This window comes from Taudactylus pleione, unplaced genomic scaffold, assembly GCF_031769625.1.
Source record: "Taudactylus pleione unplaced genomic scaffold, aTauple2 ptg000638l, whole genome shotgun sequence".
NCBI classification, from domain to species: Eukaryota; Metazoa; Chordata; class Amphibia; order Anura; family Myobatrachidae; genus Taudactylus; species Taudactylus pleione.
This window is the reverse complement of record NW_028285040.1, coordinates 1,478,808-1,496,851: the sequence shown is the minus strand read 5'-3', so window position 1 is coordinate 1,496,851 and position 18,044 is coordinate 1,478,808. Positions and strand designations below refer to the sequence as shown.

Genomic DNA, 18,044 nt, shown 5'->3' with positions numbered 1-18,044 from the left:
CTGGTGGGCGTCTGGGGTCACAGCTAGCGGTGACCCCAGATGCTCCGGACCATGGCCGGATTCAAGGGGGACAGAGGTAAGCAGCGGGGTCCCGCGGTGGGTCCCCGCTGATCACATGGTCCTAAGTCCCCAGGCAGGGGGCTCCCTGGGGACTGGCTGCAGCGTGGAGCCAGGCGACCAACCTGCGCTTCCACTACCCCCTGGGACAGCGGACCGCAGCAGAGCGGTAGCGCTGCGGCGTCCCAGGGGTTAAATGCATGCCAGGGGAGCGCGCCTTCCCTGTCTCACAGCCGGCGCCTCCCCCGCTGCACACAGCCCTCTCTGCATGCTGCCGACTGGTCCTGTGGCAGCGCTCCTCCCCCAGGCCAGCCTCCTCTCTGCTCCTCGGCGGCCATCTTCTCCAGAACGCATGGTGAACGCTGCTGGAAGCGCTGGACGGAAGCATCGTGGTCTGGGTCCCCCCGCATACCTCTCCTCCGCTGTGGTCAGGTCTGTGTATGCAGCGCTGTGTCCTACCAGGCCCTGTGTCTGTGTAGTTGAGTGATCAGCGCTGTTAGTGCAGGAATTGTTATTTCTCTGCATTGTATGTGACTGTGCTAGCGCTGCTGCCTGTAATCTTTTCTTCATCTAAACTGTCAGCTTTACTACTGTCCCTGTTCTTTCTGCTAAAGCCCTTGCGGTGCGGTGCTGCAGGGTGGTCTCTCGCCTATTTAATACTTAATTGGTGAGAGAGGTCACATACGTGGTGCCATCATGTCTGAAAGTGATTTTCCCCTCCGGCTACAGTGTACCACGTGCAAAGTACCGTTAGCGGAGGGGGAGGGTAGCGCGGAGGGCCTTTGCCGGCAGTGTTTGTCCATGGCGCGGCCTATTACGGTTACAGCACCGGTACAGGAGCCGCCCTGGGCTTGTTTCGCTCAGGCGTTAACAGCTTTAGTGGGCCAGTTAGCTCCGCAGCCCGCGTTTACTCCGATGGGTTTGTCCCAGCAGTCTGTGGTGTCGTCACCCATGCAGGGGTTCCCACGACAATTGGTGGTACCCCACAGTCTCCCTATTTCCCCGCTCCTGGGTTCTCAGGAGCCAGCGTGGGTTAACTCCCTGACGAGTTCTGTACAGCACTTGTCGGATGTGTTGCAAGGGGAGTCTGTGATGCGGCCTCATAAAAGGCCGGTGGCGTCTCTGTCCGCTCCTTATGAGGATGACGAAGGGACGTCTGATGATGGGGAGATTCTGGATCCTTACGATCAGGAACCTTTCCATACTAAGGACGCTGATGCTAAGTCCAAAGTATATATTCCTGGACTTATTCGGGCGGTCCGCACAGCCTTGGTGATTGAGGACGAAGTTCCCCCAGCGGCTAAATCTAAGTATCCCTTTTTCAAAGATGTGAAGGGCGATGCCACAGTCTTTCCTCTTTCGGGTCAGTTGGTGGACCATTTAGAGGAGGCGTGGAAACAACCTGGCAAAAGATACCAGCCGCAGAAACGCCTGGCGGTGGCTTATCCGTTCGCGGATAATTATTTTGCTAAGTGTGAATCCCCTCCACAGGTGGATTCTCACGTGACCCGTCTTGTCCGTAGTGCCACATTGCCGATGCCATCCATGTCCTCCCTTAAGGATGCTACGGACCGCAAGGTAGAAATCTGCCTGAAGTCCGCTTATTCCCTTGCAGGGGGGGCAGCACGGCCGGCTATGGCCATTTGCTGGGTTGCCAGAGCGATGGAGCGCTGGGCGGATTCATTAGAGGCTTCTTTTGAATCCGACTGTCCGGCCGAACAGGCGGAGTTGATTGGCAATCTCCGTGATTCGGCCACCTACATCAACGAGGCGGCTCTAGACATTAGTACTCTGGTGTCTAGAATTTCTTCAGCAGCGGTAGCTGCTCGTCGCACCTTGTGGCTGCGATCCTGGAAGGCGGACGCAGATCCAAGAAAGGTCTGGAAGCGTTGCCGTTTACCGGAGAAGTTCTCTTCGGTCCGGATCTGGATAAGATTGTGGCCACGCTGGCGGCAGCCAAATCTGCTTGTCTCCCGTCGGCCGCTGCTCCTTCTGGTTCTGGACCATCGTCCTTTCGGTCATCTAGGGCCCAGGGCAGGCCCAAACCACAGTCGTTTCCTCGACAGGCTGGCCCTAAGAAATCGGTCAAGCCCCGGAAACAGGCATGGAGTACCAGACGTCCGGCCCCCAAGCCAGATGACAAGCCTGCGGCCTGACTGTCCGGGTCTCCCCTTGGGGGATCCCAGGGTGGGAGGCCACCTGCTGCAGTTCTCCCGGTGTTGGTCGTTCACTACGACAGACACTTGGGTTCTGGAGGTGGTCTCTCACGGGTACGCCCTCTCCTTCCGGCACAGACCCCCGGCTCGATTCTTCACCACGGGTCTACCATCAGACCGGAACAAGGCTACGGAGCTGCGGAAGGTATTGCACACTATGCTCTAGGCTGGAGTTATAGTGCCTGTTCCATTCTCCCAGAGGGGCCAGGGTTTCTATTCAAATCTATTTTTGGTACAGAAACCCAATGGGTCATATCGTCCGATTCTCAACCTCAAAGCACTCAACAAGTCTTTGCGGGTCCCGAAGTTTCGGATGGAGACCCTACGGTCCATCATTCTGGCGCTGGAACCTGGTGACTACATGGTGTCATTGGACATACAGGACGCTATGGCGGTCATGGCGGCTTCTCTGCGGCTGCAAGGAGTCCGCATGTTGCCGTACTTGGACGACCTGTTATTGTTGGCAGGATCTCCAGAGCTCCTGTTACACCACTTGGACCTGACCATTGCACTGCTGCAACGGCACGGCTGGCTAATCAACTGGCAGAAGTCCACTCTAATCCCGTCTCGGAGGATTCTGCATCTTGGAGCCTTATTGGACTCGGGACAGCAAAGGATCTTCGTGACGGAGGACAAGATCTCTGCTTTACAGTCAAGGGTGCGCAGTTGTCTGCACAGCCGCCGGGTGTCCTTACACTCGGCGATGAGGTTACTGGGCTCCATGGTGTCGGTGTTCGACATGGTGGAATACGCCCAGTTTCACTCCAGACCTCTGCAGCACCTGATCCTGTCCAAGTGGAACGGGCTGCCTCAGTCTCTGAAGTTCCAGACGATTGTGCTCACCCCGGAGGTTCGCCTGTCCCTTGCGTGGTGGTTAAAGACGACCCACCTCAACAAGGGACGTCCGTTCTGGGTTCCAAATTGGGTCCTGTTGACAACGGACGCCAGTCTTCGGGGCTGGGGAGCAGTTTCGGGTCCACACTTGCTCCAGGGCAGGTGGACACCGACAGAAGCGGAGCTTCCAATAAATATCTTGGAACTCCGTGCGGTCTTCAATGCTCTCCTGCAGGCACAGCGGTTTCTCCAGGGTCACCCGGTGCAGGTCCAGTCGGACAATGCTACCACCGTGGCCTACATAAACAGGCAAGGAGGAACTCGCAGTCGGGCGGCTCTCGTAGAGGTCTCTCGGATCCTGGTTTGGGCGGAGCGCAATCTTCCGGCCATATCAGCGGTCTTCATCCCGGGAGTGCTAAATTGGGAGGCGGACTTTCTAAGTCGCCAGGACGTTCATCCAGGGGAATGGTCCCTGCACCCGGACGTTTTTCAACTACTGGTGGACAGGTGGGGTCTTCCAGAAATCGACCTCATGGCGTCCCGGCACAACAACAAGTTGCCGGTGTACGGGTCTCGCACAAGAGACGAAGGGGCGTCTCTGGTGGATGCTCTGTCCGTCCGGTGGACGTTCAGGTTCGCATACCTGTTCCCTCCGGTCTCCCTTCTTCCACGGGTAATCCGGAAATTCAAACAGGAAGGAGGGACGCTCCTGTTGATAGCTCCCGCGTGGCCCAGACGGCACTGGTTCTCAGACCTTCAGGGTCTGTCCGTGGACAGTCCTCTGCGGTTGCCGCTACGACCGGACCTTCTGTCTCAGGGTCCTTGTCTTCACCCGGACCTGACTCGGCTGTCTTTGGCGGCGTGGCTGTTGAGACGGCCATGCTGAGGTCCTGGGGGTTTTCCAGCTCTGTGGTGCGTACCATGTTACGAGCTCGGAAACCGTCTTCCGCGAGGATATACCATCGCGTGTGGCATACGTTCTTCCAGTGGTGTCGACCGAGAGGTTATGCACCGCGGGAGTTTCGTCTGTCTCGGATTCTCGCCTTCCTGCAAGCGGGACTAGATCATGGGCTTCGCCTTGCTTCTTTGAAGGTACAGGTTTCGGCCCTATCTGTCTGGTTTCACCGTAGGATTGCTACAATCCCGGATGTGCGCACCTTTATGCAAGGTGTTCTCCGTATTCAGCCGCCCTTTGTTCCACCTGTGGCGCCTTGGGATTTGGCTGTGGTCCTGAGGGCTCTCCAAGGACCGCCGTTTGAACCACTGGGCTCAGTGGATATTAAATGGCTAACAGCTAAGACTGTTTTCCTTCTGGCCGTTGCTTCAGCCAGACGTGTTTCTGAGTTAGGGGCTCTTTCTTGTAGACCCCCTTTCTTGGTTTTTCATGGGAACAGGGCAGTGCTCCGCACTCGGCCCGAGTTTCTTCCCAAAGTTGTTTCCCAGTTTCATGTTAACGAGGAAATAGTTGTTCCGGCCTTTAACTCACCGGGTCTTTCCGTGGGTGAGGCCTCTTTGGATGTTGTGCGGGCCTTAAGGACTTATGTTGACCGCACTTCTTTGTTTAGGAAGTCGGACGCTTTGTTGTCCTCTATGGCTTCTGTAAAAAGGGTTGGCCTGCTTCAAAGCAAACTTTGGCAGCCTGGATCCGTATGGCTATTTCTGAAGCTTATCTTCATGAAGGCCTACCGGTCCCTCCTTCTCTGAAGGCTCATTCCACTAGGTCTGTGGGTCCTTCGTGGGCAGCTCGACGTGGTGCCTCGGCAGTTCAGATCTGCAAGGCTGCTACGTGGTCTTCTGTCCATACCTTCGTGAGGTATTACAGGTTTGACACCTTCGCCTCTCAGGATGCTTCCTTCGGGCGGCGGATTCTCCTTTCTGCACAGGAGCGTCCCCACCCTTAAAGGATACTGCTTTGGGACATCCCCAAGGTATCCTGTGGATACCCTATGGACCCTGAAGTAGAAAATATGAGATATGGTAAGAACTTACCCTTGTTATCTCTATTTCTACGAAGTCCATAGGGTGCCACAGGACTCCCGCCCTGTCGCACCTGTGCTGCAGATGGGCTTTGCTCTGGTCACCGGTTTTCCGTCTCCCTCTGGTGAGAATGTGATTCTTGTATGTGTCCAGATCTTTGTTCTCTCTCTTCCTTCTCCTCCTCCGGCCTATGGCTTGGTAACTAACTGAGGTGCCTTGGCCCGGGGGCGGGGTATAGGAGGGGGACCTAGTGCATCCTGGGAGGCTGAAAGCTTAACTCTTTGGTGCCCTGCGACTGACGTCACACCTATACCCCAAGGTATCCTGTGGAACCCTATGGACTTCGTAGAAATAGAGATAACAAGGGTAAGTTCTTACCATATCTCATATTATTTTAGTACTCGGTAGTATCTAATCGTATGCTTTTGTATTCTAGCGACCCTGACTGTGAGGGTCATCGGTGTGAGAACAACGGGGCGTATGACCACCAGCACTACGACGGCGAGGAAAGTCAGGACGAGGACAGCTGCTCAGAACACAGCTCCAGCACGTCCACATCCACTAACCAGAAAGAGGGAAAATACTGTGACTGCTGCTACTGCGAGTTCTTCGGTCATGGAGGGGTGAGGATATTAATACGTGCGGTAGCATATTTAAGTGCAAGTCATGAGCATTGTTTGCATTACAATAGTCTCCTTTTTCCATTGTAAGAACACCTTCAGCGTAATGCTCCATGGCCCCACAATTTGCTGTCATCGGTTCTCCAGGACCCCAGAGAACAGTCAGTGGTCTAATACACTTTGCAGCACAACTGAGCTGCGCCAAGTGATGTAGCTTAGCATCTTATTCTTTACATTTGCGTGTTATTCGCACTGCAGACGTAGAGAAATATCCCTCAATCTGGACTATAGACGCCGGGCTGCGACTTTAACCACGTGGGAATTCGTTTTAAATGTGCACAAGTCGCAGGCTCAGCGCAACGGAGCTTGGCGTGAAAAAAACCCCGCGGTTGCTACATCGTAGCACTTCGTCAACTGATTAAGACTCAGTCGCACACAGATGTACAAGTGTCACACACCAAATTAATCAGTGCAGTCTCATTTTTTGTGGTTTTACTCACATCGCATTGCGAAAAATTACGCTCCTCGCAAGCCGAGTCGCACAGGACATCCCTCACTGGGAAGGCGCAACGTCGGCAACTATGTGTAAGGACACCTCTGTATCGCTTGCTGTAAAACAATCTTAGAGGTATTTTTTTTTTTTTTGAACTTTTGAGTATACGTCCCCTGGCTACAGCAGTCGAACAAGTAATTGCTGTTCTAAAGCTCATATGTAGCATCCCTTGTATAGGGGATGTAGTTTTGTGTCCTGGCTGTCGGGATGACAATCCCGGCGCCAGCATTCCGGCCGCCGGCATACCAACGGTAAGTACTGGGGTTAACAGGAGGATTAGGGTTAGGCACTAGGGGGGGGTTAGGGTTAGCCTGCGGGGGGGAGGGTTTATGATTAGGCTCCGGGGGGGGGGGGGGGGGGGGGTTAGTGTTAGGCTTAGGGGTCTGTATCCCAACACTGTCAAGGTGCTGGCGTCGTATACTGAATGCCAGATCCCGTACCCAACCCGTTCTTTAGTTGCAGCAGACTCTCTCTGACCTTGTCTTAGCCTTTGCCGCTATGCAGAATTGTATTGCAACGTTTGCTCAGTGTTTTTCTCCTTTCACGTATAGCCTCCGTCTGCACCAACCAGTAGAAATTACACAGAAATGAGGGAGAAACTTCGCCTAAGGCTCACGAAGAGGAAAGAGGAACAGCCCAAAAAGCCAGACCAGATCTCTGAAAGGGAATCCGGTGTGATTGACCATCGGAAAGTAGAAGACCTGGTGCAGTTCATCAACAGTTCCGAGACCAAGCCAGTGAGCAGCACGCGGGCAGCCAAACGTGCCCGGCACAAGCAGAGAAAGGTGAGCTCACCCTGTTTTCACCATCAGTCTAGTGACAGAGATTGGGTTAACACATAGCAAGGAGAGCATTCACGCGCGTCGTCCTATATGTGCAGTAGTCATGCTAGGCTTCTGCAGTAGAAACCACACACAATTCAAGTTATGCTGTCACTGTATACGCAAACGTGAAGTGCACATTAGTGATGTCAGCCAGACCTGTTGTGCCTGTGCTGCTGGGACCTGCCCTCCGTGCTGGAACAGGGTTGTGTTCTCACAGCCAGATTCTCCCATGTGGGGGACAGGCTGTTCCACAGCAGGATTTATACAATAAGCCCACTACTAATACAATGCTGCATTTTTTTTTTTTTTCTACTCAATGTTAAGTATTATATATATTTTTTATTCTAATCTATTTGCCCGTGTGTTACCACATAGGAGTATGGTGCGAGCCCAGCAATGAACATTATTATTAGCCATGTGCTTGGCTCAGAGGGGAGCATGCAGGGAATCTGCACCAGCACGGCTGAGGAACAGACTGGCATAGCAGAAGCTGAGGCGGACCGAGAACTGGAAAAGCAGCAGGTTAGCATCTGGGCCAGCAGTGTCTGGGGAGCATCCTTAGGTGCAAGGTACCAAACAGCACCATATTGTGACACAAACACACACCACCCATCCTCGCTATGTCTCTGACCATCAAGAGACATCCACTACATTGCGCAAACCATCTAAAGCAGCTATGGGCACTTCTAGGGGCGTGTGCGCTGCCCTCTAACCTTCAAAGCAACCTCATATAGCCACCAGTCTTCATAAGAAGTTATAAATGCATTCATAGTCAAATAAACACCAGTATTTAATAATGCACAGGTTCTCAGTCCTCAAAACACCAAACGGTGCATGTTTTCCAGGTCACCTCACAGATTCGTAACTGAAATCATTAGCTCCACCTGTGGATCTTTTAAAATGTGTCAGTGAGTAATGATTACACCTGTGCACCCGCTGGGTGACCTGGGAACTGTAAACTGTGTGGGGTCCTGAGGACCGAGTTTGAGAACCACTGTAATGTATCAGGTATTTTGAAGGTTGAACCATTTTGAAAATCAAAATCAGGATGACTTCTAAGTGACCATATTTTACCACCAGCTTTTGAAAGTTAGGTGTAAGGCAGAAATTGGCACAGCGCAGTTTTTGAATTTTTATTTTTTTCATTGTGCCCCGGAAAGGAAAAACCTGCTCACACATGTAAGTGAAACCAAAAAACAGCTTAATGGTGTATCGGGGGGGAAGGGGTCCTGTCTAAAAATTCCTTACCTTGCTTTAATGAGACAGGCGTGGGAATCGCTACCAAGTTCAATCTAATCTTCTGCTCTATAACTGTCCATTCTTCACGCGCTGCTACAGCTCACATTAAATAAGAGCAGCTGCTGTTAATGTAGATAGATTGATAATGAAGTATATTGGTGCTCGGACCGATGTGCCATACAACAGAATAGGGCTGACAGAGCATTGTGTGCCACCTGTTTGCCCATCACTAATCTAGCCTGGCCTCCCCGGCAGTACATGTTTTCCTGAGCTCTTTTCAGCATCATGTTATTAAGCCCGGCAGTCAATACTATTTATGTGCTTTTTGAATATCTCATTCTAAAACCTTGGGTAGTATTCTTAAAGGGTCACATGTGCTTCTTCTAGCTCTGAGATGATCTGGAAAACATGTCCTGTTTGGAAAGCCTAATAAGTTATAGAAGCACTGAATTATACATTTATTGCCCCCTGAGTAACTTGTCTCGTCTTGTTAATATCACTCTTCTCACAAGCATTTAAGTCAACCAGGCTAAACAGAAATGAGTGACGCGCATACACAGTGTACATCTTTAATTCATTGGTGTCATCCATTCATCCAGGAAGTTGAAGACCTTTTATATAGAATGTGTTTTAATGTCAATTTTCGTATATATGTTTCTATGTGTGCGTATGTATAATTTTTGCGCTGGACGGCTTTTGTGTGCTTCCTGCTATATTCTTACTGTTGTTTTTATTCAGCTAGAGGAAAAGGCACGACAGGAAACAGAAGCCAGGGAACTGGAAGAACTCCAACTTTTAGAAGAAGAGCGGCAGCACGAGGAAAGGTTGAAACAAGAATTTCAGCGACACCAGGAGTGTCAGGCGTTTAAGAAAAAGAAAAAAGATCGTTCACATAAGGACACTCACAAGGCAGATCGCCTGACGCACAACGCGCTCCACACCAAGGAACCCATCTCCGAGTTGCTTCCCAATGGCATCCTAGAGCAGGAATCTGTATCCCTTCCACTACCAGGCAGGCAGCCTCACAAAACGGAGCCAAGTCAGTTGTTAGAGGCCATAAGTAAGCTCCCCAATCACACAAATGGCAGAGACTTAAAGTCGTACAGCCCCAAGGAGATGAAGGCGAAACAGCAGGAGCAGCTCTCCCTCCTCCTCGACCTGGTCCACCACAAGGAGAACAACGTCAGGCAGAAGCAGCCTAAATCGCAGACCGCAAAACTTAGCCCGGAACAAGTTAAGAAATCAGAGGCCCCCAAACCAGCCGAAGTACAACCAAAACTGAAAAACCAAAATGAAGCCAAAGTCCGAGCAGTAGAGGTCGCCCCATTGGTTGAACAGAAGAAAGAGGAGAAAAGGGCTGGCAACGGTAACCACAAGAAACAGCTAAACCACATAAAGGAGGACAAGCCACCAGCAGCTGGCGAGCCCGCTATAATGGTCGAGCAGCAGAACAATAAGCCGCAGACCACCGCCGAGTCCCCACAGCCCAAGGGAAAGAGCAAAAAGAATAAAAAGAAGAAAGGCGATAAGGTCAATAACTCTATCGGTAAGAGATGATTTTACGGTTTTTATTTTCTCCTTGCTCTTTATACTCTCCTTATACTGACATAGAATCCTAGTTTTCTTTGCAATATTCATGATGATTTGTATGTATTTTACTATAATCCAGAGGCACAAAAAGTTCCTTTGATGTCCAATAAGCCCACCTTAATGTTATACAGTACTTTGAAAGCGCCTGCATTATGTAGCACTGTACATTACATTTCAGACAATTATGATACAAAGGAACAAACATACAATATACTTTATTGCACCCTAGTTAATAAGTTTCATAACGGAGCTAGTTGTATGTAGGAGCAGCAATCCCTGCTTTAATAAAGGTTTGTATTTCTGACTGTATTCGTATTATGCCTTCTCTTTCTCTCCCACTTTTTAATGATGCGCCCTCCGTAACATAATAACCTAACATCCTAAATACAGTTTTAATCAATTTACTTAATTTTTTTTTTTTGTTCAATGGTTTTTTTTTTTTCTTTCTGATATTTTCTTGGACACTTATTTCTTATTTTTTTTGTTTGATTTTCAGACGATGTCTTTCTTCCTAAAGACATTGATCTTGACAGCGTAGAAATGGATGAGACTGAAAGAGAAGTGGAATACTTTAAAAGGTAAATGGCGAGCACTTTTGGTGACTGGAAAGTGTGTACATGAAAGTAGCAGCAGTTTAATATATGCAGTGAAGGGACCACAACCAGCGCTCCTGCCGTGCTCAGCACTAATGTCACTGAAGAGATTCTTGGGTCCGATGCCTAAAGAAGGGTAGTCTTTTACACCTGCTGTTACAGGCAGGTTGGCGGTGGATCTTGTACCTGATTAGATAGATGCTGCATCCAATCAGGTTCCATATTCAAATACAGCTGCGAATTAGAACACTCTGTCGGCGATGACTGCTCATTTAAATGACTGCCTGGAATGGCACTCCATAAGTTATTTGGAGTAAGGTGCGTGGGAGCCTTTTTTAGGTGGTGAATAGGGAAAGAGTAATTCTCCATGCTGGAATTATCTATTGTTTGGCCCATACATTCTTCTGAGCACAGGTGTGGCAAATATATGTATGTGTATATATATATATATATATATATATATTTATATATTGATTGTCAGGTGCATAAATATTGGGACATTGACAGAATTTTCATATTTTGGCCTCTATTCACCACCACAATGGCTGTGAAATGAAACAAACAAGATGTGCTTTAACTGCAGACTTTCAGATTTCATTTGAGGGTAATTACATTCAAATCAGTGTAGGAATTACAACGGTTTCTATATGTGCCTTCCACTTTTTAAGGGGCCAAACGTAATGGGACTATCAACTCAAAAGCTATTTCATGGACAGGTGTGGGCTATTCCCTCGTTATTTCATTATCAATTAAGCAGGTAAAAGGTCTGGAGTTGATTCTAGGTGTGACATTTGCATTTGGAATCAGTTGCTGTCGACTCTCAATATGAGATCCAAAGAGCGGTCACTATCAGTGAAGCAAGCCATCATTAGGCTGAAAAATCGAAACAAACCCATAAGAGAGATAGCAAAAACATTAGGTGTGGCCAAATCAACTGTTTGGAACATTCTTAAAAAGAAAGAATGCACCAGAGAGCTCAGCAACACCAAAAGACCTGGAAGACCACGGAAAACAACTGTGGTGGTTGACAGAAGAATTATTTCCCTGGTGAAAAAAAACCCCTTCACAACAGTTGGCCAAATCAAGAACACTCTCCAGGAGGTAGGTGTATATGTGTCAAAGTCAACAATCAAGAGAAGACTTCACAAGAGTGAATATAGAGTGTTCACCACAAGATGTAAACCATTGGTGAGCCACAAAAACAGGAAGACCAGATTAGAGTTTGCCAAACAACATGTAAAAAAGCCATTACAGTTCTGGAACAACATCCTAAGGACAGATGAGACAAAGATCAACTTGTACCAGAGTGATGGGAAGAGAAGAGTATGGAGAAGGAAAGGAACTGCTCATGATCCAAAATACCACCTCATCAGTGAAGCGTGGTGGTAGAGTCATTGGCGTGGGCATGTATGGCTGCCAATGGAACTGGTTCCCTTATATTTATTGATGATGTGACAGCAGAATGAATTCTGAAGTGTTTCGGGCAATATTATATGCTCATATTCAGTCAAATGCTTCAGAACTCATTGGACGGCGCTTCACAGTGCAGATGGACAATGACCCGAAGCATACTGCAAAAGCAACCAAAGAGTTTTTTAAGGCTAAAAAGTGGAATGTTATGCAATGGCCAAGTCAATCCCCTGACCTGAATCCGATTGAGCATGCATTTCACTTGATGAAGACAAAACTGAAGGGAAAATGCCCCAAGAACAAGCAGGAACTGAAGACATTTGCAGTAGAGGCCTGGCAGAGCATCCACAGGGATGAAACCCAGTGTCTGGTGATGTCTATGCGTTCCAGACTTCAGGCTGTAATTGCCTGCAAAGGATTTGCAACAAAGTATTAAAAAGTGAAAGTTAGATTTAGGATTGTTTAGTTTGTCCCATTACTTTTACCCCTTAAAAAGTGGGAGGCACATATAGAAACCGTTGTAATTCCTACACCGTTCACCTGATTTGGATGTAATTACCCTCAAATTAAATCTGAAAGTCTGCAGTTAAAGCACATCTTGTTTGTTTCATTTCAAAGCCATTGTGGTGGTGAATAGAGGCCAAAATATGAAAATTCTGATATATATATATATATATATCAACAGTATTCCATAGTCCTAGATAAAGGAACTGGCGGCACTCCCATATATAGTACAAAAAAGTGCTGTATTCAATACATCATCGTGACAATATTCAGATACATCAACGTTTCAAGGCTAAACGCCTTTTCGTCAGGATGCGTCACTACAAGTGCAGATAAAGGCAGTTCAAAAGTTGAACTGTCATATTACACGTCGCCGATTAAATTAATCAGCACAGTTGGCTGGTGCATCATAGTCGCATCACATTTCGACATAGACCATTTTTGGCAAAAAACACGCTCAGCGCTAGCAGTGTCTCACTGGAGCTGTCGTGCCGAGAGGAGCTCTTAAGCGCGACTGCAGCAAAGATGTGTAAGGACACACCTGTATGTCAGAGGTGCACTCCAGTAGCCCTGTAAGTTTCCGATGTGCCAATCTTAGGCCTTATGTACATTTTAGTTGAATTTCCAATTAATTTGGTAACTTTGTGCTCTTGCAGGTTCTGCTTAGACTCTGCCCGGCAGACGAGACAACGACTGTCGATCAACTGGTCCAACTTTAGCCTGAAGAAGACGACCTATGCTGCACACTAAGCTGGAACTGCTATAGAGGAGGGATGGGGTGGGGGTCACCCTGCAGGAACCAATCCCACTCATATATGCCCTGCTGTTCTGAGCGCTTAATCAGGCCTTTGAGCCGGTGCTGCCTTGCCTTCTCCCCAGTGCTGTGTGGATCTGCACTGAACCCCCTTGGCCTGATGACTCTTGCTGATCTGAAAAAGAGAAAAAAGAAATAATGCCACTTTCTACCTGAATTTGTTAGCTTGTGTGCTTGTAGTCTGTGAGTGAGACTTTGGTTGTAGCAATACGCTCTCTTCTAATTGCCTTGGCCTCAGACTGGAGACTGGTTCCTTGGGTTGGGTGGAGGCATAAATAAAGGCTCATCGCATCACCCACGATGGCTCATGTCACTTCTGCTACGTTTGGTTACACGGACTACCGGCAAAAGGAATTGGACTTCAATGGCGCTCACCTGCTCCAATCACTTCTCCGATCTCTCGGGGGAAGATCTCATAACGGACAAGCATTCTCTAGTGCACACAATCTACTGTCCAAATGAAGTGTACGAGATACGCTTATTTGTGTTTTTTTATCTTTTTTTTTTTTTTTCTCCAGACTTGTAGCCAGCTTGTGTAAGAATACTTGCAGAATGAGAACGTAACCGAGGGAAACAAAAAAGAAAACAAAAAGGAAAAAAAAAATACTCACAATATCAATCTGTTCTAGAGTGTATAATTGTATTAACACTGACGCCCAAGTGGCTACTTTTTTAACATATTGTTAAGTAATATTAAAATCATGTCTTTCTTTTTGAAAGATGGAATACATTAGTATGGCAGAATAATTGTCTGTTTTTCTGTGTTCCATATATTTTTTTTTTGTAATATATACATATTTTAATAGTCATGTTCCTTTACCACTTTTCTTGGTGGTGGACTTGGGAGAGAAATTCATCTAAGGTTTTTTATTTTATTAAGCTTTATCTTTCAAATATTAACGTTAAAGGGAGGGGTTACAGGAAAAAAAAAAAGGGAGGATAGCATGGGGCGAATAGGAAAGGAAGCTGCCCCAATATTTAACTAAGCAGAATAAAAGGTAAGTTTTATATAGCTGGTGTGGTGATTGAGTTAATGAGCACAAGTTAACTTTTATAACTGTCAGCTGAGTTTTTAATGGGGTTTCCACCTTTACCGTTTGGAGAACCAGGGAGTTGGGTATTGGTTATTGATTTAATGAAGTTATGAATTGTTGTTCAGTAATGTTTTGCGTTCAGGCAAGTCCAGCATGTATACAACATGAATGACTGTTTGACCATATATAATCTTCAGCACAGCCGAGCATGGTAAATTTGTTTTGGCTACACATTGTGACACTGCACCATCTATTAGATCTGGTTTGAAGTCTCGGACTCCTACAGTTATGGAACTTTTGGCAATGTTCGTTTGGATTTTAGACTAGTGCAGTGATTCCCAAACTTTCTTGAATCACTGCGCCCTAGGGTATCAGCAATTTTTATATACGGCACCCCTGGGCTAAAAGCTCAGCAAAAATTATTAAAGTAAGTAAATTGTGCTTACCTGATTTCCTTAGGTTCAGTTTATAGGGTTGCACTTGTCCACATATATTAGGATAGGCAAAACCAGTGCTGGTGGCTGGCAATCACATTGACCATAATTTGATTTGGTCCTGGACAACCAACCTATGGCACACCTGCAAGTGCCCCATGGCACCCCAAGGTGCCACGGCACCCAGTGGGTGAACCACTGGACTCTAGTGTCTCATGTGTTCTTCTCCCAAGCAAGTTCATGTGGCTCTTTGCTGCTGTTGGTTATGACTTAACATTAATTGAAAGTGGGAAGACCAGACTTTTGGACAACTGTTTATGATGACAGGGCGATTCTAATCTATTGTATAGTAAAATGTGATAAGTGTTGAAAAAGTTATAAGAATCTGTAGACGATGCTCTGCAAATACCACAAACAATCGAATAAGCATGAGATCCTGGGATAATTTTATGCTGTGCTGGATGCATTTCTTTTAGTTCTGTGATAGCCAGAAGGGCACGGCAAGGGCATATGTGTGAACCTGGGTGCAATGATCACAGATTGATAGCAAACATGACACACAGGAAATCATTGTCCATTCTGCTGGCATATGGTTAACTCGATACCAGTATATATGAATTTGGTAATTAACATTTCCTCTTCAGGGTCCATAGGGCTCCACATGGAGACATTGGCGGTGTAGGTGGGACCTGGAGGACCGGACACCAACAGCAAAGCTTTTCAATACCAGGATGCTCTGGTCCTTCCTCTATATCCCGCCCACAGCCTGAGGGCATTTCAGTTTTGTTGGTGTCCTGCAGGAGCTGGATCACCATTATAACCGTGGGCTGCATTAAGCAGCCCAAGATTTTATTTTATGATTTTCTTTTCTACTTTTACTATAATGGGCGCCCAGCACCAGACTGTCCTCCAGACGTCTGTGCTGCCGCCCCATCACCCCTTCTCGGCGCCGTGACACAAAGCCTGTGCGGGGGTTAGCTAGTGGGCTCCCTGGACCCCAGACTGCAGCCCGGAATTCAGGGGACTGGTAAGGTGGAACCCCGTTAGTGGGTACCCGCATTTTTACGCAGTTTTACCTCAGGTCTTAGGAGGCAGTCCGGAGGTGCTGATGTGGACACTGGTGCGCCCATGACTCCACTAGACCACCGGGCATATAATTGCAGTCTTTTCTTCCGGAGACGCACTGGAAGCTGCTGCAGTCAGGGTCTGGGAGTGTCCGCGCCCTCACTAGACCACCGGGGCCTTATTGTCTGACACCGGGGATCAGCAGCAGATACTAATGCTGCTACGAGGCCAACGTACACGGCCGGTTGATGCAGCTTAGGGGGAGGTAGGCGCTCCCCCGGCATCCTTTGTCCCAGGTAATGAAGCAGTTTGTGGATCATATGGCTGCTCCCACACTGCCTCCTTGGATGGGGTGTTCACAGCATGCCATGTTTGCACCTATGTATCCTTCCTGGAAGGATTTTTATGGCCATTCTAGTCAGTATGGCACCATCTAATGTTGAAAGCAGACCGGTTGTTACTAAGGTGCATAAGCGCAAGTTATCTTTCTATCAGTCTGCTGAACCTATGGATTCAGAGAAATCAGATGATGCGCAGGGTTCCTCTCCTGGATCTAGCTCGGGGAAAGAGGACCATCCTTTCACAGTGGATGTTCCTTCTTTGGTGAGGGCGGTTAAATCAATCCTATACAGGATGGTGAACCAGCTCATAGTAAGAAGGCTCCAGTATTTAAACACCACAGGAAGGTGGCCAAAGCGGAGTTTCCTATGTCTGAACAGCCCTGACAAACTGTTTTATGTGAGTAAAAGAATAACATTGTTTTATTCTTTCCGAGCTTCTGTATGTACTAAGTGGGAGGTAACCCCTACAGTGCATGCTCATGTGACGCATTTAATCAGAAATGCTACATTGCCTATTCGGTCAGCATCTTCTCTGAAGGATTCCACAGAATTGAAGCATGTCTTAAGACAATATTTTCATCTGTAGCTTTTACTCGTCCAGCTATGGCTGGAGCCTTGGTAGCCAAGCTGTTGAAGAATGGATTGGAGCATTGGAAAATTCTCTAACAAATGGTACCAGAGAACAGATGATTTAGGTCTCCTATATATGGGAAGCTGCTTCCTATCTGGGAGGAGCTGCAGTAGATGCTGGAAGTTTAGCTTCTAAGGCATGAGCAGCTATAATCTTTGGTTAAGATCCTGGAAAGCTGATACAGGTTCTAAGAAGGCTCTGGAAGTCTTGCCTTTCTGTGGAAAGGTACTTTTTGGAGCAGAGTTAGATAAAATAGCTACTCTGGCGGCTTCAAAGTCAGCAGGTCTGCCATCTGCGGCAGCAATTAAGTCTAGACAGGTTTCTTTTCAATCCTTTCGCTCTCAGGGACGAGCAATGGTCTTCCTCTAAGCAGTCTAGTTTTCGCAAGACAACGAGGTGACAAACTAATAGGTCTGGGCCTGGAAGATGTGCAGCTTCTAAACCGGACAACAGACCCTCGGCTTGATGGGCGGGCCTCCTCTGGGGGGATCCGAGGGTGGGAGACCGGCTTCTTCAGTTTGCAGATTACTGGCGTCGGACAACAGATGCCTGGGCCAAAAAGTGGTCTCAGGGGTAAGCTCACTTTCAGGAGACATCCTCCCCAGAAGTTTTTTTTTTTGCACAGATCCTCCATCAGATACGGTCAAGGCCTTGGCCCTTCAGGAAGCCATTCACTCCCTGCTGCAAGCTGGGGTAATAATCTTGGTTCCTGTGTCGCAACAAGGAAGGGGTTAGTATTTCAATCTATTGGTTCAGAAACCGAATGGGGCTGATCGCTCTGTTCTAAATCTAAAAACCCTCAAAAGGTTTATCCATGTACCCAAGTTTCGTATAGAAACTCTCCGGTCTATTATTTTGGCAATGGAGCCTGGGGATTATATGGTTTCTATGGACATTCAGGTTGCACATCTGCATGTTCATATTATGCCATCCCACCAACAATTTTTACGGTTTGCTGTCCTTCAGGCTCTACCCTTTGGCCTATCTACGGCTCCCCAGGTATTCACCAAAATAATGGCAGTAATGACTGCCTATCTCAGGCGTCAGCGAGTCAGAATACTTCCATATCGGGACGACCTGATATTGGCACAGACTCCGATTGTTTTACAACACCATCTTCAACTGACCATAGCCTGCCTACAAAAGCACGGCTGGATCATCAATTGGAAGACATCACTTCAATACAGCAGATGGTACATCTGGGAGCTCCTCTGATTTCTCGGGCACAAAGGATGTTTTTGCCAGAGGACAAGATTGCGGCCCTATCATTGTGAATACGCAAGCTGATACACAAGTGAAGGATATCCA

General features: G+C 47.8%; 1 protein-coding gene across 2 annotated transcripts in view; it reads left to right on the top strand.

The window, feature by feature from the left end:
• FAM193A (family with sequence similarity 193 member A) overlaps positions 1 to 13,966 on the top strand; it is a 104,300-nt gene extending 90,334 nt beyond the window's left edge. For both annotated transcript variants that reach the window (XM_088454978.1, XM_088454977.1), the window contains 6 exons: positions 5,521 to 5,707; positions 6,809 to 7,042; positions 7,457 to 7,603; positions 9,059 to 9,866; positions 10,407 to 10,488; positions 13,074 to 13,966. In XM_088454978.1, coding sequence (XP_088311104.1) covers positions 5,521 to 5,707; positions 6,809 to 7,042; positions 7,457 to 7,603; positions 9,059 to 9,866; positions 10,407 to 10,488; positions 13,074 to 13,167 — 1,552 coding nt within the window. In that variant the 3' untranslated portion in view covers positions 13,168 to 13,966. The remainder of the gene's footprint in view (positions 1 to 5,520; positions 5,708 to 6,808; positions 7,043 to 7,456; positions 7,604 to 9,058; positions 9,867 to 10,406; positions 10,489 to 13,073) is intronic.
• Positions 13,967 to 18,044: the final 4,078 nt, after the last annotated feature.